The sequence below is a fragment of the Coregonus clupeaformis genome, chromosome 15 (genome assembly GCF_020615455.1).
Source record: "Coregonus clupeaformis isolate EN_2021a chromosome 15, ASM2061545v1, whole genome shotgun sequence".
Lineage (NCBI taxonomy): Eukaryota > Metazoa > Chordata > Actinopteri > Salmoniformes > Salmonidae > Coregonus > Coregonus clupeaformis.
Window position 1 is genome coordinate 26,318,159 of NC_059206.1, and position 21,695 is coordinate 26,339,853.

A 21,695-nucleotide genomic window follows, 5' to 3' on the forward strand; every position below is an offset into this window, starting at 1 on the left:
TCCAGCATGACAACGACTCGAAACACACAGCCAGGGCAACTAAGGAGTGGCTCCGTAAGAAGCATCTCAAGGTCCTGGAGTGGCCTAGCCAGTCTCCAGACCTGAACCCAATAGAAAATCTTTGGAGGGAGCTGAAAGTCCGTATTGCCCAGCGACAGCCCCGAAACCTGAAGGATCTGGAGAAGGTCTGAATGGAGGAGTGGGCCAAAATCCCTGCTGCAGTGTGTGCAAACCTGGTCAAGACCTACAGGAAACTTATGATCTCTGTAATTGCAAACAAAGGTTTCTGTACCAAATATTAAGTTCTGCTTTTCTGATGTATCAAATACTTATGTCATGTCTTTTACTTAAAAATCATACAATGTGATTTTCTGGAATTTTGCAAAATCGTCAGTGTATCAAATACTTGTTCTCCCCACTGTATCTAATTATAGACAATTTGACTAAATAGCATACCAAAATGTCGGAAATTATAATCAGAAACATATCTAAATCAGGCAAAAACAATCCTGTCAATTATTTTTTTTACTGTCTGACTACCTACAGCGCATTTTCTATATTAGCGGGTTAGGGTCGGATACGGGCCTCAGATTTACACTTTATCACATATAGTTGGGTGGTTGCAGATGGGTTATTAGCCATTGCAGGTGGGTGCAAGTGAACAAACAGCTGATCCGCGCCCCACTAGAGCAGAACGCTAACGATGGCATCATGTGGTCACAGGAGACACTCTGCCTGCCTTTCTGTCTCACTTTGCAATGCCCCCAAGGGTGTTCGTGATGCGTGGTTGTGTGTGTGTCTGTCTGTGTCCTTGTGTGCATGCTTAAATTGCATCTGTGTGTGTTTGAATGTCTGTGTAGGGGCAATGATGCCATTGGAACTAAAGTATACTCTTGAGTCCTCCTCACCCCATCCCCTCACTTTAGAGCTCTGCATAACACATGGCTGCTCTCAATACTGGGTCAAACAGATCTGGCTCATTTATGCAAGAAGTCTCCATGATGGATCATCTAACCAACCAACATTCTTTTGATTTCAGTTGTTATTGAAGTAGCTTTCTGATTTTTCAGAAAGCATTAGAAATAATGATGAAGTAATAAAGTCTGCTTTGGTTTACAGCTGTCTTGCTTAACTTAAAATGAGTTTCTCCTCATTACTCTGATGTTTTCTTCTTGCTTGACTGGGAAGGAGGGTCTCCAGAAGAACCTCTGTTTCCAAGCGAATTCTAATGGAAGTTCCAGTAACTCCAAGACAGAGGCTGTGCTGTACACTATACATAATGATGTGTCACAGAAGCCATGCTACCAACTTGCCCTCAATAATGGTGTCTGCCAAAGCAATGAATAATGGAGGATAATGTTCCGTGTGTCTGCAAGCCACCACCATTCTCTCCTGCCACTTTAATGAATAATAGATCCCCTGTTTCTTCTCCTCTCTCTCTCCTTCTCACTTTCTTTAGGGACTGCAACGAAGAGATGAGGGGACAACGAGATGCGATAAAGGAGTGAGGGCGGTCTGAGGGCAACAGGATCTGAAAAGGAAGGCTTGGCTGATATAGAGGAGGGAGAAGGTAACCCCAGGACTTAAGAGGGGAATAGGGGGGGTGGGGGGAAAGGAAGGAGGAGGGCTAGGTGCAGGGCTGGACTGCAGGACTGAAGGACTGGATGCTAGCCTCAGTAGGCCCCAGCAGGTCCCAGAGATGGCCTCCAACTTCAACGACATCGTCAAGCAGGGATACGTCCGCATGCGCAGCAGGAAACTGGGGGTGAGTGGAGCCCCAAACTGAACTGGGGGTCTTTGGGGTGTCTCCGTCCTTAGCGAGGGGGTTGTGTGTGTGTGTGTGTGCTTGTCTGATTGTGTACTTGTGTGTGCTTTTGCATGTCTGCCCAAGGGAAGATAAATATCATTTTTTAAACAAAACAAAAGATGATGCAAAACAACTGTCTGCATCTCATGAAAGAGAAAATAAAACAAGGAAGTGATGGAGGATAAGGGCCTGGTTGTGGTGACATACAGTTTGTTGGTTGATTTATTCATTGATTTTCTCTTCACCTCTGCTTCAATCTATGAATATGAACATGAAGTATGCATATCAGTATGGTAATGCATATGAGTCAGAACTGAATGACGTACATGTGGTTGTTGGAATTAGTATTTTGGGAATGAGTAAGATGAATTATATGTCAATGAACACAAATGAAATGTTTTAATTATACACTTATGTATATTAGTCAGTATGGCACAGACTGCCTGACATTTTAGCCTCCAGTATTTTTACAGTCATCATAACGACTGCCAAGCACAATTGATCTGCTTTAGTTTGAATGATTCTCAGAGAAACTGTAGAGGACTTTCAATGGTTTCAATAATGACATTTTTTATTTATTCAGATAAAATTCTCCTTAAATGGATCGTTTTGATTTCCCTCATTTCGCGGTATTGTTTTGTCTGTGTTGGCGTGAAGCCAGACTGAGGTGTGTCCTCACACTGAGGTCAAGTCCTTATCAGAAGGAGACTGATAGCACAGAGGCGGAGTGAGTGTGACACATCGTGTGTCAGTGGAATAATTAACTGGCTTCAACCTGTTCTGTGAGAAAATGCCTTTATTAGACGAGGAAGGTATACTGTCTGGTGAGGACACAGCCTGGTAAAAGAAGGGTTAGATTTGTATGGCAAGGCTCATGATCTTCGTCATTTTCCGCATAGAACCATTTTTGGTTCCAGGTAGAACCCTTTAGTGGTAAACAATATTCTACTTAGAACCTTTTAGTGGTGAAAGGGTTCACTTGGAACCAAAAACAGTATTAGGCTAGTAGTTTGTGCAGTAGAAGTTTAATCCTGTGGTTGTGTTTCTGTGCTCAGGGGTAAAGATACAGGCTTAGTGTCAGTGTGGTGTGGCAGTCCTCAGTCCTCTGTGATGCACAGACTCAGTTACAGACACGGTAGCTCTAAAGAGAGATTACCCATGTCTGTATCTCTCTACCTACCCAGAGGAGAGAGTGAACTTACAGCTGTGCCTCCCATCTAGGCTAGATTTCATACGCTACACACACACACACACACACTCAAACACTCACACAAATACACACACAAACAACACACACAAACTGGTTTCTCTCTCAGCTGGTTCTGGCCCAGTATCTCTTATTGTGGTGTGCATACATGTTGATGATGCCTTGGGGCCTGGTTGGAAAGTCCCAAAGAGACCATCAGACTAACCCCTCTCTTCTATCCCCTAACCATATCTATCATTCTACCACCTCTTCCACCCACATATAACCCCTTCTTCAGCATCCCCCAGCCCTGCTAACCCTGTAGAATGAACCTCATATCTCCCTCCAGCACTTTCTATCTCTGTCTCATGGCATGAAGTCTCTTCTGTTCTCTGACTGTAATTATTACATGAGGCAGGGTCTTGGGTTTCTGACCTGAGGAGAACACCCCAACAGTAGTTAGGCTTGTCTCTCTCTCTGTCCCTCTCACCTAGATTTCTTTCTCCTTCATGCCTCTGTGGTGGAGTCGCTAGGAAGTGTGCACTCAGCAGGATTGTGGTTACCGTGGTAGCGTGGGGGTTGTGACACATACCTCCCCGGGGAAGGCAAGCAGTGGATTACCTGAGTTTGGTTTACACCCTCTCTCTCTCTCTCTCTCTCTCTCTCTCTCTCTCTCTCTCTCTCTCTCTCTCTCTCTCTCTCTCTCTCTCTCTCTCTCTCTCTCTCTCTCTCTCTCTCTCTCTGTCTGTCTGTCTGTCTGTCTGTCTGTCTGTCTGTCTGTCTGTCTGTCTCTCTCTTGCTCTCTCTTTCTCTCTCTCTCTCTCTATCTTGCTCTCTCTCTCTCCCTCTCTCTCTCTCTCTCTCTCTCTCTCTCTCTTTCAATTCAATTAAAAGGGCTTTATTGGCATGGGAAACATATGTCTCTCTCTCTTTCTCTCTCTCTGGAATCTTGTCACTGCATGTTTTTTCATGGCTTATTTTCTCCTCCTTCATTTCTGCCTTTATCTCTTTTGTTCTTCTTTCTTTTTTACCATTCATCATCTCTCCCTGTTTTCTTCTCCTTCTCTCTGCCTCTCCTTGCAGTGAGCACACAAAGTGAAATCAGAGGCCTTCACTCTGTCATTGTTTAACAAATTTCACTTCCTAATTGTAAGTCGATTTTCCCCTCAAGCTGTTCTATATTATGACTGTGCACAGAATAACAACACAATGTCATAAACTCCCGCTTATGTGGCGCTAATGCTATTACAGCCGTATTCCTGCTTATCCTCCAGTTCTGCTATGTCATGTGTGAGTCCGCATTAGCAGTTGAAACAAAGCCTGTGTTCTGTTAGCTGTTTTAACGCTAGCTTCAGAGGACAGCCGCCCAACTGGCCATTTCTCTCTGACACCACAGCTAGCCTGATTAAAGACTTCTGAAGACTATGGTCCAGTTGGTGCTCTGGCTTTCATCTCTGAAACAATTCCCTGCTATTGTTTTTGTAGTTTATATTTTATAAAGCCCTGTGGTTTTGGGGGAGAACATTCCTCTCTGTGTTTGCTGAATGTTCCTCTGTGTGTCAGTGAGCGTGGTAAAGGGCTGTGATTGACAGCTGAGGGTCCCATAGGAGGTAGAGCTGGACCTGGGTGTGATAGTCTAGCACCCAGAAGCTGTCTAATAGCTGTCTGCTGCAGCCTGTCTGCTTTCTGACGCTTATCTTCTCACTACACTACTATCATATGTGCATACCAAAAGACATGTAAGCAAACCACATGCATACCAAAAGGCATGTAAGCATACCACATGCATACCAAAAGGCATGTAAGCATACCACATGCATACCAAAAGACATGTAAGCATACCACATGCATACCAAAAGACATGTAAGCATACCACATGCATACCAAAAGGCATGTAAGCATACCACATGCATACCAAAAGACATGTAAGCATACCACATGCATACCAAAAGGCATGTAAGCATACCACATGCATACCAAAAGGCATGTAAGCATACCACATGCATACCAAAAGACATGTAAGCATACCACATGCATACCAAAAGACATGTAAGCATACCACATGCATACCAAAAGGCATGTAAGCATACCACATGCATACCAAAAGGCATGTAAGCATACCACATGCATACCAAAAGGCATGTAAGCATACCATATGCATACGAAAAGGAATGTAAGCATACCACATGCCTACACAGATTCAAGCTATGAAAATATATACACACACACCCTAAAAAAGCAAACGTGCATGAATTCACACATACTCTAGTCTAAACACTGTGTATGAACACAACATGTATCATTGTGCCCCTGTCCACTTCTCTTATCACATATGAGCACACTCTGTCTGCACAGACCAGAACAAGCACTCAAACACATTGTTTTTTCCCCCTATCAAATGTGTACCCAGACAGTCACCTTCCTCTCCTGCCAAAACCTTGCCAGTCTACTGCCACTCTGGCCTTGTAAGGCTGGACAGCTGGCCTCGCCATCTCTGTCTCTCCTCCATAGCCTATCAGAGCTGTTCCGGACCACTGCGCTTCTTTGCTCTGTCCTCCCCCTCCGCTCTCCTTCCCCCCATCCCCTCTTCCTCCTCCCCTCCAGCTCTCACTTTCACTCTCCCCAGAAGACCCTTGACTCCCCCAGTCCTCTGGGCAGGCTAATTAACTCTCTCTCTCTCTTTCTCCCTCATCTCCTCACTCTCCCTTTCCCTTTCTAACTCTCCCTCCTGCTGCATTTCAGTTAAATTGCAGCACCCCAATCAGACTAATAAGAGGCTGTTTACCATTCTGCTTCCGTTAGCGCTCGGTCCGTAGCGGTAGCGCTGTGCTAGCTGGCCTCTCCTCGCCTCTTCTAGCCTCGGTGGAGGAACGGCCCTAATTGCTTCGCAGCCATCCCACTTGACTGTGCCCTGTTTTATAAGCAGGCCGGAGGAACATCATAAGACACTTTACTGGGGAATCAACCAATCAGACGAGCCAAGGTTGATCAGGGAGGATGGAGAAGGTCTGAGGAGATGTGGTTTAGATAAACACAATGTCAGCGAGGACGTGTTAAATGTTTAATCCCACCTGAAGAGAGAGAGGGCTGATTGAACTGACTGACTGACTCAGACAGGGCAGAACCTTCTGGAATAACAGCTCAATATCTTTGTCCTGATCTCTCCTTGTTTTGACCTACCACCGTGTGTCTAGTCTAGGAATGTCAGAATGATCATGTGCCTTTCCATTATATAAACAGAGCTGTATGATGCGTAGATTGCCTCTAGCTAGATATTACACTGACACAAGACGGATTCGTGGTTTTGTTTCCTCACCACTTGTAACTGGCAGCGGTTGGGGAAAATTGCCAGCGAAACCTCAAAACGTTGTTTTCTCAAGTTCAGACAATCCTAATGGAGTTAGGTCAAACTACTGTTTTGATGGGAGGGAGAATGGAGTTGAAAATAACAAGCATCAGAAATCAAATGGACTCCCTTCACCTCACAATCCCCCTGCCTCTCTGAGACTGTTCCCACAGCTACAGTGACAGATCTATCTCTCTCTTCTATCTCTCTCCTCTATTCCCGTTTCTCTCCTTTTTCATCCCCCATTTTTATTTCTCTACCTGAGCCAGCCCCCTGAGGAGCCAGTCATTCTGAGCTTCCAATGGGATCAGCTTAGAAAGATTGGATGGTGACTCATGTTTCCCCTTCAGATTTCTAGGTGAATAGATTTTGAATAAGATGGTGCCAATCATTCCCATTCATTTTCTATTCAGACCTGCACATTTCTCATATTCTGAACCACACAGCCGTGTGTGTGTGTGTGTGTGTGTGTGTGTGTGTGTGTGTGTGTGTATTTTGGTGCCTGTGTGTGTTGTCCTGGTTTTGTGTGTTGTCTCTGTTTGTGATAGTTAACCTCATTTTGTGTGTTGTCCTGTGTGTGTTTGTGTTGTCCTTTGTGTGTTTGTGTTGTCCTGTGTGTGTGTGTGTGTGTGTGTGTGCTGTATAATACGCTGGATATCAGCGTGGTGTCAACCTGTTAGCGTTATTAGCCGATTAATCCTGGGACCAGGCTGGGGTGGGGCTCGTCCAAACTGTGCTGCTGTGACAGGCAGGATCTCCTGGGAGCTAGGGGGATTAATGTAGGCTAACTGCCTTTGGCTCCTTCTGGGGCAGCAGGGAGCCCGGAATGGGCAGGAGAACCAGGGTGGAACCAATTATACTGAGGAGGGCAATCTGAGTGCAGTAGCAAAACCACTGACCAGGGAAGATACATTAGTGGTGCAGGATGTAGTACACGTGTGTGGGTCTGTGTGTAATGTATTTACACACTACACTGTATGTGGAGTCTTGTGTTCCCGTCAGTGTGTCTAAAGAAGAGCTCAGATATCACTCTCTAAAAGGGTTCTTAAAGGGGTGTAATGGCTATGATATTGATCATTGATAACCCTTATGAATGCTGAGCCCACTTTCGGTAAGTGTGTGACTTGACTTTTCACATTCTCTTATCGGCCACACTGGGGAGATCAATAGTTCCTTACTCACGCCCTACTAATGCAAGGTTCTCTAGCTCTCTCTTGCTCTCACTCATTCACCCACTCACTCACTCACTCACTCACTCACTCACTCAGCCCACGCCTCCCGGCCTGTTTACAGGGGATTAGCTCCACCTCAGGGGAGAGAGCCATGCAAACAAGGAATCCATGTCTACCTGCCTGGAATATCAATTGCAACCTACAAAATACTGCCTTTTCACTGTTCAGAAATGGCATGGGAGCAGGGACATTTGGAATACAATGGGAGACCATCTCCACAAATCTCATTGTTACATGCACCTTTGCAGGTGGGGACAAAAAGTATTTCTCTCTCTCTCTCTCTCTCTCTGTCTGTTTGTCAGTGGTGGCCAGAGTAATTCTCCCTGTAGAGGTGCTGTCAGGACCTGTGCTTTTTGACTTGGCTGGGTGGCTGGGTCAGTCTGTTTAAAATGCATTAGGCCTGTGTCGACAGGGCAGGGAGCATCGCTCCTCTCTTCTGGGGGACAAAGACCCTTGAAATTGGTGACAGCATAGGTGGATAAGGTGGCTGGCCTGTGCCCTTGGGTTTGCTGTGTTCAGTCAGAGGTGGTGGAGGAGGAGGGTGGCGTGTGTGTGTGTGTGTCTAGATGGGCTGTTCCTGCTGCTGAACACATAGTAAAAGCAGTAGAGGTGGCATGATCAGAGAGACACTGAAATTGATTTTTGATTGCTTCAAAGTATATTTTTGGGAGAAAGGTAGGCTAATACATGACTATTCAGTCCAGTTCTGAACGATGTGACGTCCATCACTTCCTCATATTGAATGAACCAATGAACCTCATACCAAGGTATCAGAGCAGAATGTACTGCTCCCACTCCTCTCTATCTCTCCCTCTTTCCCTGTCTACCATATCCTCTGTTTCTCTCTCCCTTTCTTTTTTCGTCTCTCCCACTCTGTCTCTCTGTGTTCCTGCTCCTCTACCCACTAGCTTAATTACCAGGCTTCACAGTGAGTTTGTCTGGCAAGGCCTGATTGCTCTGAATGCTGGAGGAGAGGAAGGGGGGAGGGGGAGAACGGAGGGGGGCACGATAGTAGACCACAGCTCTAATGAAGAACTGAGCCAATTGGTTTGGAATAGCATTGTGGAGAATCAGGAGCTAGATGGCAGATACACAGAGGTCAATCTCCATTGAACAGCTTAATATCGTTGAGACATAATGGACTGGTGAGCACCAGCTCTCACCACGCCGTCAGCTGTCCCACTGAAGGTAGCGTTTTCATCCCGCTGACACCAGGAGCAGACAGACAAACAGCAATAGAGCAGCCAAGGCAGTCTCTTTGAAGGCTTCCTCTCTCCTCAAGGTTCAAATTCACTGCACCAATTAAAAACGCCACATCAGAGCAACGCTTTTTCCGTTCACCATGTCTCCATTTGAGCATGCTCACATTATGGGGTGCCTTTGTTGATGGCACTCTTGTTTAATCTCTCGATAAACACAATTGCATATTTAATTGGTCTTGTTATCTCTGTCACAGTGACACCGGTGTTTGTCTGTGAACAGCAGTGAGACATTGTCACTCAGTTTGGGGTCTTTATATTCATTATGGTGGTCCTCTGTAGCTCAGCTGGTAGAGCACGGCGCTTGTAACGCCAAGGTAGTGGGTTCGATCCCCGGGACCACCCATACACAAAAATGTATGCACGCATGACTGTAAGTCGCTTTGGATAAAAGCGTCTGCTAAATGGCATATTATTATTATAACTGAGTCAGTGCGCTAAGGGGATTCACTGTCCCAGGCTCTGTGGCCCCTAGCTAATAAACAGGGGTGTGATTATGGGTTAGGGAAAGAGGAATGTGAGGATTGGTTTAGGGATAGCTGGCCCTGGCCGCTCCGTACTGTACTGTACAGGTCCTGAGGTTGCCCTGGCAACAGGAGGTTTGCTTCAGAAGGACAGTGGAACATCAATAAAATAAAGGCCCTGCCTTTTATAACAGAGATAAGGGGGATAAATGCAGCTAAAGCAATAGCTCTCTTATTGATGTGTGTGTGTGTGTGTGTGTGTGTGTGTGTGTTTCTCTGTGTGCCTGTTCGCATTACTGCGATGGATTTCTCATTATTCCGTCAGGAGAGTTTGTCTTCTGTCTGCCTCTTAACTCAATATCATATGCATAATAGAATTGTCTTGCATATATAATGTTTGACTGATGACATGGACCCGGCGCACTCTTTCTCATTTTCTGCCTGTCTCTTTCTCTCTTGTTCTCTCTGTCTCTCTCTGTCACTCATTGCTAATCACTAAATGCTATTTGATTTTCTTATAATGCTTCCTGGTTTATTGATCAGGTAAACCAGAGGCAACCATTGTTTGCCTGCTCTTGATAGCAAAAGAGTGTAAATCATTATGCTTGAATGGGGTGGATATGTTAACATTGACTTGCTGTTGGGTGGCTGGTTGCAGTATATTAACTGACTGTTGTTTTTGTGTTGCAGATTTACCGTCGCTGCTGGCTGGTGTTTAAGAAGTCGTCCAGTAAAGGACCACGCAGACTGGAGAAGTACACTGATGAGAAGTCAGCTTACATCAGAGTCTGTCCTAAGGTACCCCCCGAGAGTGCTGCATGATAAGTCACGTTTCAATTGGCAAATGTCAGATTGAAGGATGATGTATTTGTGTGGTGCGTATGGTATTACTGTGAGTGGGTGATATATCTGAGTCTGTATAAGTGTGTGTGTTTGTGTGTGTGTGTGTGTGTGTGTGTGTGTGTGTGTGTGTGTGTGTGGCATTACAAAGTCAGTCATTCAGTCAGTCTGTTCTCTGAGCCCCCCTGTGCAGCTGCAGGGTGCAAACGTGCGTGTCTGGAGGGATCAATACACACACACACACACACACACACACACACACACACACACACACACACACACACACACACACACACACACACACACACACACACACACAGGAGGCTGAAGGAGATGAGAGTAACACAGAAGTTGCTCACATCAAAGCCAGCCAAACCCAGCCTCTCTGAAGTGTCTGAGGATGGGGTGACCTCCAAAACATCCCGGCCCCCCATTACACCTGGCTACAACACTCCCTCTTCCTCTCCTCTCCTTTCTCTCTGAAAACTGAATCCGACCAACCGGCAGCACATCATACAGTATATAGACAGCTTGTCTGACCCTTTCAACCTCTCTCCATGTTTGTCTGACCTCTTGACCTCTCCTGTTGCCTAGGTGACAGAGATCAGCAATGTGAAGAATGTAACAAGGCTCCCAAGGGACACCAAGCGCCAGGCGGTAGCCATCGTCTTTACCGATGACACCTCGCGCACGTTCACCTGTGAATCAGGTACTCCACACCACACCTACTGTATTGCAATAGATGTTTTCTCACAGTGCACAATCCTCTATGAAGTTTCCTATTTTATGACGTCGTTCTCTGCATCCCCATTGGTCTAAATTCAGAGCTAGAAGCAGAGGAGTGGTTCAAAACCCTGTCAATAGAATGCCTGGGGACCCGCCTCAATGACATCAGTCTAGGAGAGCCGGACCTGCTGGCGGCAGGTGTTCAGTGTGAACATACAGGTGAGTGTCTGTCTCACTAGCACCATGACACAGTCCTGCTCCACTTTGCTTTACTTTGTTTGCTCAAAATCCTTGTGCAATATTTTCCTACAATCGACAAACACTTCTGGATCATGAATCGGAAGCTACATACTTATCTCTCAGCATTCCAGATCTGGAATACTACATTCATCCTTTGTTCCCCACACGGGCTTACCTGTTGCTGCTGACCAAGATGACCAAAGGCAACACCGGTGACGAAGAAGAGGAATGGGGACTCCAAGCTAGGCTGAAAAGATGGGCTACACAGCCTCCTCTTCGTAGCATCCTGATGGCTAATGTCCTATTGCTGGAAAATAAACTTTGTGAACTCAGAGCAAGGCTTCAATCACAGAGGGACATCAGGGAATGCTGTCTTTGTTTTGACAGAGACGTCCCACTGGGCACACCACGTCATTTCAACGTGGAAATTTGTGTAATATATGGTTGAGACATTGATCAATGAGATTTCAACCTTTATTCACCAACTCAAAAAGACAGCCAGAAGGTTGTTGAATTCCCAATAAGTTATCACTATGCTGTCAACCATCTAAAAGCACAACCAAATTCCAATGAAAAACAACAATGTCTGATTTAGGTTTAGTTGTCATCTAAATGTGTTGTCGCTGCGCTTTCAACCGTTTAAAAGCACAACAAAGTTCAAATGGGAATACAATGGCAGATATTTTGTATTTATACAACAACTTAATGTGTTATCACTGTGCTTCATCTAACAGCACAACCAAATGACCTGGATTGCAGTTGAGATTACATTATAAGTACATAGTGCAAGTGATCAATGGCTTTTGAGATTCTGCGCAGATGATTACAGCAATTGTGAAGATCTCTACAGACCTGCTACTTTTGCATGCTGTCTTGAACATGCATGCTTTCTATGATTACATAAGAAGACATTTATAGTTACAGTAGGCTAACCTCAAAATGTGGCCATGGATGTGTTAGTCATTTTAAGGTTGAATAACTACTGTTACATACGTTTGTAAGATAGCCTTAACTTTAGGCTATTTACTGTATTACAAAAATATTATTGAATTGTGTTTGGTTGACAATGTAACCAAATATCAACATTTGAAGGATATCTAATGCTTGGATAGTTTCATCTGAGCCACTGGCTTAATCCTATTGTTTAAATTTTATTTTTGGTTTAGTTCTAGACGTGAATCCAACATATAATTTGTTAACTTGTTGACATGTTAATAGGCTATTTACTCTATTGCAAAAGGGATTTTGTATTGTGTTTGGTTGTCAACAAATTCCAGTTTGTCTACAAATTAGTAATTTAAATGTTGGATTCACATCTCCATCTCAACCAATAATCAAAGTTAAAGAATAGGACTAAATCAAATCAAACTTTATTAAAAGTGCATTTAAAGTTTAATTTGATTTAGCCCTATTCTTTATCTTAGATTTTGGTTGAGATGGAGACGTGAATCCAACATATAGATTTAAAGCCATACTAAGTCAGTTGCACAGATGGCACTATCTAAGCAGAAGATACATCTCCTGTAAATGTTGATATTTGGTTGCGTTGACAACCAAACACATTTCAATATCCAGTTTGTCTACAAACTAATAATGTATTAGTTTATGTTGGATTCATGTCTCCATCTTAAACAAAAATCTAAGTTAAAGAATAGGACTAAATCTAATATAATAAAACTTTAAATGTACTTTAATTTGACTTACTCCTATTCTTTAACTTAGATTTTTGGTTGAGATGGAGATGTGAATTCAACATATTAATGATTAAGTTGGAGATTACATTTGAATTCAACCAAAGCTTGAAACGCTAGGCCTAGATTAGATGTATTGTCTACTTTTAGTTTAACCCCGGCTTGAGTTGAAACAATAGTGGGTGATGACTTTGCAAATGCTATATAGGCCTAAATAGTATCATTGATATATGATTTATAAAATATGGTTACATTTCATTTGCCCTTTGGAATGATTTCGATAGCAACAGTGAATATATTTAGTTATTAAGAGGTCTCTTGATAATCATTCTCATGATAGCACATTGGTAGTAGTTAGTGAAAAATCAAAAAGCTAAGCAGGCCAGGGCTTGGTTAAAACTCTGGATGGGAGACCAAATTAATAGCTGTAGATCAACTCTCCAGTAGGAGGTGCTGCCCAGCCTATAGTTTTATATATAAAAAACTTTGAAAATCAGACTTTGTTTCAAAGGTACAAATTCAACATATGTTATACACAGTTTGTCTATGTTGAAAATTGGTTACAATAATGACATAATCCTGTGGTTGAAATTTCACACTCAAAACAACAGTTTACATTAGCTGGATTTCCATCTAATTTGGCGTCAGAATTTCATGCGAATATTAAAAGATCTGCATAAAAACAATATGCGCAATTTCCCACCAGAGATTTTTCCATCAAATGGACTCATTGCAGATAAAAGGCTGTGTGTGATGATGTAGTGCACATAAAAATTACCGTTGCGGTTAATTTCCCATGTATCGAATAAAAAATACAAGTTAAATGGCTTTCCATCGCATTTTCAACTCTGCTGATGGTTTTGCCACAAAAAATGTTGCGTTATAGGCTATAGCAAATGTGCCCAGTCTGGTCTTGGCACGTGCGCTCTAGGTGCTCATAAAGGCGTTTCCACTGCCATCTCTCGCATAATTAATTTTACAGACACAAAAAGATTCCACCTTGTCTAGCGTATTTTGTTTTGTCGACATTTGCAAAGTTTACAGACAAATTTGCTGTTTCCATCAGGCCTGTCATGACATTCTTTATCCGACGTGTACTTTACTAATATTAAAAGATTGGATGGAAACCTGGTTATTGATAATTGTTTTCAAATCCAATGTATTTTCCACGTAGATTCCACGTCACAATACATTGACAAATTACGTTGAAACAACATTGATTCAACCAGTTTGTGCCCAGTGGGATGGTTTATGGACACTCAACTCTGCTATTCAACCAGACGGCTTTTCCATTTTCTGTATGGAACGAACGGCGGCTTCTGGTAAGAGCAGGGGGAGGTGTATGCTTCCTCATCAACAATTCCTGGTTTACCAAAGTTGAAAACATCTCAAGCTCCTGTTCACCTGACCTAGAGTTTCTAATGCTAAAATGCCAACCCCACTATATGCCGAGGGAATTCACGTGTGTTATTATTACAGCTGTGTACATAGCGCCACAAGCAAACACCAAGGTGGCACTCAGCAAACTGTACATGAACATTAGCCAGCATGAATCCTCACACCTGGAAGCAGTCTTTATTGTCATGAGTAATTTTAACCAAGCATGTTTAAAATACAGTATCATCAACATGTTTCCTGCCCCATGAGAGGAAACAACGTGCTGGACCATGTAAATGATATACAAACATCTGTGATGCTTTCAAAGCCATCCCCCACCCCCACATCGGCCAATCAGATCATGTACACTACATGGCCTGCTCGTCGAACATCGCATTCCAAAATCATGGGCATTAATATGGAATTGGTCCCACCTTTGCTGCTATAACAGGCTCCACTCTTCGGGGAAGGCTTTCCACTAGATGTTGTAACATTGCTGCGAGGACTTGCTTCCATTAAGCCACAAGGACATTAGTGAGGTTGGGCACTGACGTTGGGAGATTAGACCTGGCTCGCAGTCGTCGTTCCAATTAATCCCAAAGGTGTCCGATGGGGTTGAGGTCAGGGCTCTGTGCAGGCCAGTCAAGTTCTTCCACAGCGATCTCGACAAACCATTTCTGTATGGACATCGCTTTGTGCACGGGGGCATTGTCATGCTGAATCAGGAAGTTCCCCAAACTGTTGCCACAAAGTTGGAAGCACAGAATCGTCTAGAATGTCATTGCATGCTGTAGCGTTAAGATTTCCCTTCACTGGAACTAAGGGGTCTAGCCCGAACCATGAAAAACAGCCCCAGACCATTATTCCTCCTCCACCAAACTTTGCAGTTGGCCCTATGCATTGGGGTAGTTAGCGTTCTCATGGCATCTGCCAAACCCAGATTCGACAGTCACAATAAAAATTCAGACATACCACAACCAAAAACCCTGCATGAACAGAAATGTCCGTACCATGCTGAGAGCCCGTACTACAGCATTCAATGTCAGAAGAACGAACCCAGATGACTCAGTGGTGCGCAACGTGTACAAGGCAAACACGAACGAGCGCCACATATCCATTAGTGACGCAAAAAGACAATACAGACTCAAACTTGAATTGATGTTCGACAACTCAGACTCACGTCTCATGTGGCAAGGACTACAGACTATCACAGACTACAAAGGCAAATCCAGCTGTGTGGTGCCCACCAAAGCCTCCCTCCCGACGAGCTTAACACATTATATGCTCGCTTTGAGACAGACAATACCAAGCCGTCCAGGAAGACTCTCGCTGCTCCAGACGACAAGGTGATTTTGCTCTCCGAGGCTGACGTAAGGAAAACTCTCAAAAGAGTGAATACTCACAATACGGCGTCCTCAGAGTTTGTGCTGACCAACTGGCGGGTGTCTTTTCTGACATCTTCAACCTGCATTCGCCACCTGCTTCAAGGAGACCACCATCATCCCATTGCCAAAGAAAAACAAGGTGACATGCCCAAATGACTATCGCTCCGTAGCACTCATGAAGTGCTTCGAGAGGCTGGTCATGGCCCACATCAAGGCCAGCATGGCAGGCACACTGGACCCACTCTAATTTGCCTACCACTCCAACAGATCCACGGAAGATGCCATTTCCATTGCTATCCACACGGCCGTAACACATCTGGACAAGAGGAACACCTATGTGAGAATGCTGTTCATTGACTACAGTTCAGCATTCAACACTATAGTTCCCTCCAAACTCGACACCAAGCTCAGAGCCCTGGGTCTGGACACCACTCTCTGCAACTGGATCCTGGACTTCCTGATGGGCAGACCGCAGGCTGTAAGGATTGGCAACAACACCTCCTCCACACAGACTCTTAACACAGGGGCCCCCCAGGGGTGTGTCCTCAGTCTTCTGCTGTACTCCCTGTTCACCCAGTTCGTGGCTTTGCATGGCACCAACTCCATCGTCATGTAGTAACCAAAAAGTGTTAAACAAATCAAAATATATTTTATATTTGAGATTCTTCAAATAGCCACCCTTTGCCTTGATGACAGCTTTGCACACTCTTGGCATTCTCTCAACCAGCTTCACCTGGAATGCTTTTCCAACAGTCTTGAAGGAGTTCCCACATATGCTGTGCACTTGTTGGCTGCTTGTCCTTCACTCTACCATCCGACTCATCCCAAACCATCTCAATTGGGTTGAGGTCGGGGGATTGTGGAGGCCAGGTCATCTGATGCAGCACTCCACCACTCTCCTTCTCTCCTAATAATATCCCTTCCTGTCTCCCTGTCAGAGCGTTTCAATGTGTTCCTACTGCCCTGTCCTAACCTGGACATCTATGGGGAGTGTATGATGCAGATCACCCATGAGAATATCTACCTGTGGGACATCCACAACCCTCGCACCAAACTGGTCACCTGGCCGCTCTGCTCCCTGCGCCGCTACGGAAGAGATGCCACGCGCTTCACCTTCGAGGCTGGACGGTGAGGGAGCAAGGGAGGGAGCGAGGAAGGGAGGGAGGGAGGGAGGGAAGGAGGGAGAGGTATGGAGAGTGAGGGATGGGGAGGAGAACGCAAAGCTGCAGAAAAGCAGGACTGTGTAACCAGTTGTCTGTGCCTAGCCCATAGATAGCTTGGTGAAAAACACATACAGACCACACACACGCATGCTCGCACTTGCGCGCGCACACACACACACACACAGACGGACAGGAGCCCTGTCTGGCAGAGCCTCATAAAGAGATTGATTGAATAGATTAGAGGAAAGGCGTTCTTATCTCCTCCTGCGCTTTGATAAACTTGAAAATAAAGGATTCGGTCCACTTGCAGGGTGCCCTCCAAAGGACAAAGATAAGGGTGATGTACTGTCAGTACGGAGAACGTAATCCCACACTTCCCCCTATTGGTGGTTAGGATGCAGTATTATTGGCTGTCAATTGCTTGAGAACAATTTGTGGTAAATACAGTGTGCCTGCAAAAGGACTGTTTTCAAAAACATATCTATATAGGATGAATTGTTGATATGACCTATATTATGGCCTGTATGCACATGCATGTTGTACTGAGCAGTGTGTTTTGGTGTGTTCCAGCATGTGTGACAGTGGAGAAGGCCTGTACACATTCCAGACGCGGGAGGGAGAGCAGATCTACCAGAGAGTCCACTCCTCCACCCTGGCCATCGCTGAGCAGCACAAGAGAGTTCTGATGGAGATGGAGAAGAACAGCAGAGTAAGGCACAGTTACACACACACACACACACACACACATACACACAGTATTCTCCCGGGTGGTTATATAATACTGTGTTTTCTATGTATTTTCTGTCTCTGTCAGTTGTCTAAAGGTTCTGAGGCGGGCTCCTACCCCTGTACCCCCACGGCCATCCTGCCCCGCAGTGCCTTCTGGCACCATATCACTGGCACCCAGGGGGGCATGGACCCAGCCCATGGTAAACCACAGCCTAGACTACAATCTCAACCACACAGCACTGGGGCTAGAGTGGGAACATTGGTCTGAATATGGAAAGTGTAAACGTTTGAACATGGGGTCTGGAGTTTAACGAATCATACAGAAGCTTATGGAGTAGGCTGCACCTGTAGACATGACTTTTTCTCGTCTGTCTCTTGTGTCTTGTCCTGTCCTGTAGGTGACATGTTTGGTGGTTCTCAGACTGGCGCTGATGCAGACCTGCTCTCCACCCGGCTGCCCTCAGAGCCACGCCACGCTACCATGCCCCTGGCACACAGCCGACACTCCCCCGCCCGCTACCCCACCTACCCCAGCCAGTGATCCCAGGGGTGCATTGCAGACCGCTAGCCTCCTCCACCATACCCATACTCTGTACCCTGCACTCCTCCCATTCTCCTTTCTCTGCAGTGCTCACCTCGACTCCACGCCCCCTCATCTACCCTCCAGCCAATCAGGGTGGGGTGTGGGGAGTGGGCTCTCCCATGGGGTCATAGGACCTCCCCTAAAGCTGGGAGCTCTGTGAAGCAGGACGTGACAGCACCTCTGGTCTTCTCTATAGTGGACGAGCCAAAGGCTGGTTACCTGAAGGAACTCCCAGAATCCCTCACTGTGGGGGCAAAGTGCATTGTTCGAGCCAGCAGTGGCTTGTTGCCTCTTAGTGAGCTGACATTGTGTCACGATGCATCTCTCTCTCTCTATGCATGGCCCCGGAGGAGGAAGATGAACAGCTCTGCTGTGGGCATGGAGGACGAACAGGAGGAGGAGGGGTGTGAGCTTTAAGGATGTGATTTAGTGGGTGTCCTCTCTTCTAACCCCTGTGATTTATTTATTTTTCTGACGGGATTCAGTCAGCTCTCCATCACCTCAACCCCCTTCGCAACAGACCTCTACATGTACCTCATGCCAGCTCTTAGCAAAGTTCAATGTTAGGGGCTCAGGACGTCCCCATATAGCTCTTATTTGGGGGCAGAACAGAAGGACCCCTTCCTACCATCCCTGCTCTCCAGCATGATAGTGATTGTGGCTCTCGCTCCAACCCATAACCTCAATCTGACAGACACGTATGTAAGACAACAGTTTCCTCCCAAGAACTGACCTTGGCTTCCTTCTTCAACTCTGTGTGTGTGTGGGTGGAAGAGGGACTGTCCCTGGACAATCATCCAACCAAACACCTGGTCTAATTCCACAGAGAAACAAAGGACCACTTGTCTTTCATCTTTCTTTTTTTAAAACTTGTAGCAGACATAACAACCTGACTTTGCCTTGTATTCTGTTCTGTCTGATAAAGAAAATAGACATAGATTTTTCTGGGAGGATAGAGAGAGGCGTGATGAGAGAGAGGGAGGGAGGGAGCCGTCGAACCATATGCCTCTGAAGTTGTGACTTTGTTTGTTGTTTTCTCTTGGTTTCCTGCCTTTGGGTTGTGAAGACATCCAAGGCTGTTCATAATATGGTAATAGGACCCTGTCTTCTGTGTGTGTACTGCATGAATGGGATACACAGTTACTGACATTTGGCCACTTTAAAACCTATGTTAAGAGATAATTTAGACATGGTAAATAATAAGCTAGATTTTAAAATGTAGACGTCACAAAGATGTAGCCACTCCCTCAAACCTCATCATTATTATTGTAGAGATCCTTGGTCTGAGGGAGACACCATAGGCTGTGTCATAGTGTGGCTCCTCAGTTAGTTTCCTCATTGAGATTCCTGTCAGGCACAAGTGCATAATGAACTAGTGAAGTTGTGATAATCATTATTAATGTCCTGTGTTTTTAGTTTCACAACATTCTGGTGTGTGGGGTGGGTTACCGCCTGACCAAAATGGTTCTGGACATGTTTGCACTTGAAGATGTTTTTTTCTTATTTTAAATGTGTTTTGATAATTCAGGAGCCATTGCTCTTAATTTGGGTCATGTGAGGGATAAGCACAGATCTAGGGCAGGTTGGTTAGTTACCTGCCTCAGAGGACCCTCACATGGAGTCCTTTTATTTTAGGACTGTAGCCTAGATACTGCTGGTGGTTAGTTAGTAGATGACTGTTGCACAAAGAGAGAAAAACATGTTTTTAATAGTTGGAAGTATAAAACCTGCCCTCTACACAGTTCTGACATCAGATTGGGCTTATAACTAATAATGCTAATTATTTAAACCCATCTCAACATTAGCAGATTTGACTGACTGATCTAAGACTTTCCAACTGTGTATTAATTTGTGACACTTGGATATAACCCAACTAATGCACCCTGTAGTTAGAGATGGGACTAATATGAAAATATATATATATATATATATATATATATATATATATATATATATATATATATATATATATAGTATATCACCACTGTTAAAGTTACTGTACGTGAAGCTTATAAAATGAGGTAATTTTCTAATCTCCTTGACAAGGATGTTTTGGTAGGGACATTGTGTAATGTTATTTATTTGATTTGGCCAGAGTGGGACAGTCTGATGTCTAAGGCTACTTATTCAATGCTGGAATCCAATAAAACACACATTTACAGTTTCTGTATTATTTATCATAAAGGGCTAAGCTTTTTGTTGAACATAATCTTTACCCTATGTATTGTGTGTTTGTGTACATACATGAGTTGTTGTTGCTGCCCTCTTGGGCTCTTGTATATACAGCTATTTATTTCACATCATGTGGTCTCTAGATGTGTGTGTGTGTGTGTGAGAGAGTGTGATGTGTATGTGTGTATGTTCTGTGACAGGGATTATTTGGGGGATGTTTATTTGAAATGCATGCACTCAACACATTTTTATACTGTGTAACGATGGCAAGATTGAAATGTTGTGGACTTGTTTGGGTGGAGATTTTTAGAGACGATTACTTGGCACGGGGAAATAAAGAACAAAAATTCACCTGATCATGGGGTCATCTAAGTGATTTGCTGATTGGATGAAAGAGAGATGTTACCATGGGGATGATGTATGGAGGGGAAGGATTGATACAAGTCTTCTGGAATGGGAGGAGTCTTCATACTCCCTCCATGGGTCCTAAACTATCACGTTTCATTCCAAATGGGAGGAGTCTTCATACTCCCTCCATGGGTCCTAAACTATCACGTTTCATTCCACTTATTCCCCTTTACCTCCTCTTCTTACAACTCTTTTGCCTTAGACTTCACGTATGTTTCCGTTGCTGCTCTTTCTCTTGGTTGCCTTTTTTATCTCCTCTGTCTGGTGAAAACCTAATCTCCAAAACAGAAACTTTCAGGAAATTGAAAATCATACTTTCCAATGAACAAACATACAATTATGAAACTTCAGAAGCTATTTTGAATACAATTTCTTGGTCGTAGAGTCACGAAATGTTCAGAGTACATTGAGGGCAGTTAGTGCTTTCAATAAATGTAAAAAAAAAAATTAAATGTGTGAAACATTTTGTTAGAAGGTTTTCATCAGACAGACAGCGAATGTCTGGAAAGCGCTTGTACATTCGTTTTTCATAAAAATTATATGGGCCAAATCCCTCCTGGATAAGAATTGCTATAGGACTGGATATCGCATGATCGATTGAACATCTGTGGTGGTGAACATATTGTTTTATTACAATGTTTGTAATAATTTCACAGACATGTTGGATCACTCCTTAGCTTTGTGGTTGATCCTGGGTTGTTTCCACAGACATCACAACGTGCATATTATTCAACCCCAACACAACTACTTATTTGCGTAGCAGGCACACAAATGCAAACTTAACCTCACGTCACATAAAGTTCACTTGCACGTTTGTATATTTAACAACACAACTACATTTTACAACTGCTAATGGACTAGATTGTGGGCCAAGCCACCTGTCTACAAATATTCAATTTCACCAGGAGTTTTGAAAAATATAAAACATATTTTGCTATCTTTGTTTGCCAGTTGTCCAGCATAGGTTTAGGAACCTATTTCTGCTGGTGAGGAATGGCGTGGACAAGCTGAGGTACCCTAATTTCAACCTCCAAACATGTTCCTCCTCCTTGATAATAAATCGGCTAAATGTGTGTTCAGAAGGTTT

The 21,695-nt window shown here is 44.3% G+C and overlaps 1 protein-coding gene across 1 annotated transcript; it reads left to right on the forward strand.

Annotated features, from left to right (window-relative positions):
- The first annotated feature begins 1,595 nt into the window (after window positions 1–1,595).
- Window positions 1,596–20,556, forward strand: LOC121583460 (docking protein 4). The gene is made up of 8 exons (XM_045225080.1): window positions 1,596–1,765; window positions 9,985–10,092; window positions 10,729–10,843; window positions 10,960–11,079; window positions 16,492–16,681; window positions 17,287–17,425; window positions 17,531–17,645; window positions 17,844–20,556. Exons 1-8 carry the CDS (start codon window positions 1,700–1,702, stop codon window positions 17,984–17,986), a joined length of 996 nt encoding a protein of 331 aa, XP_045081015.1. The 5' UTR covers window positions 1,596–1,699; the 3' UTR covers window positions 17,987–20,556.
- The last annotated feature ends 1,139 nt before the right edge of the window (window positions 20,557–21,695 follow it).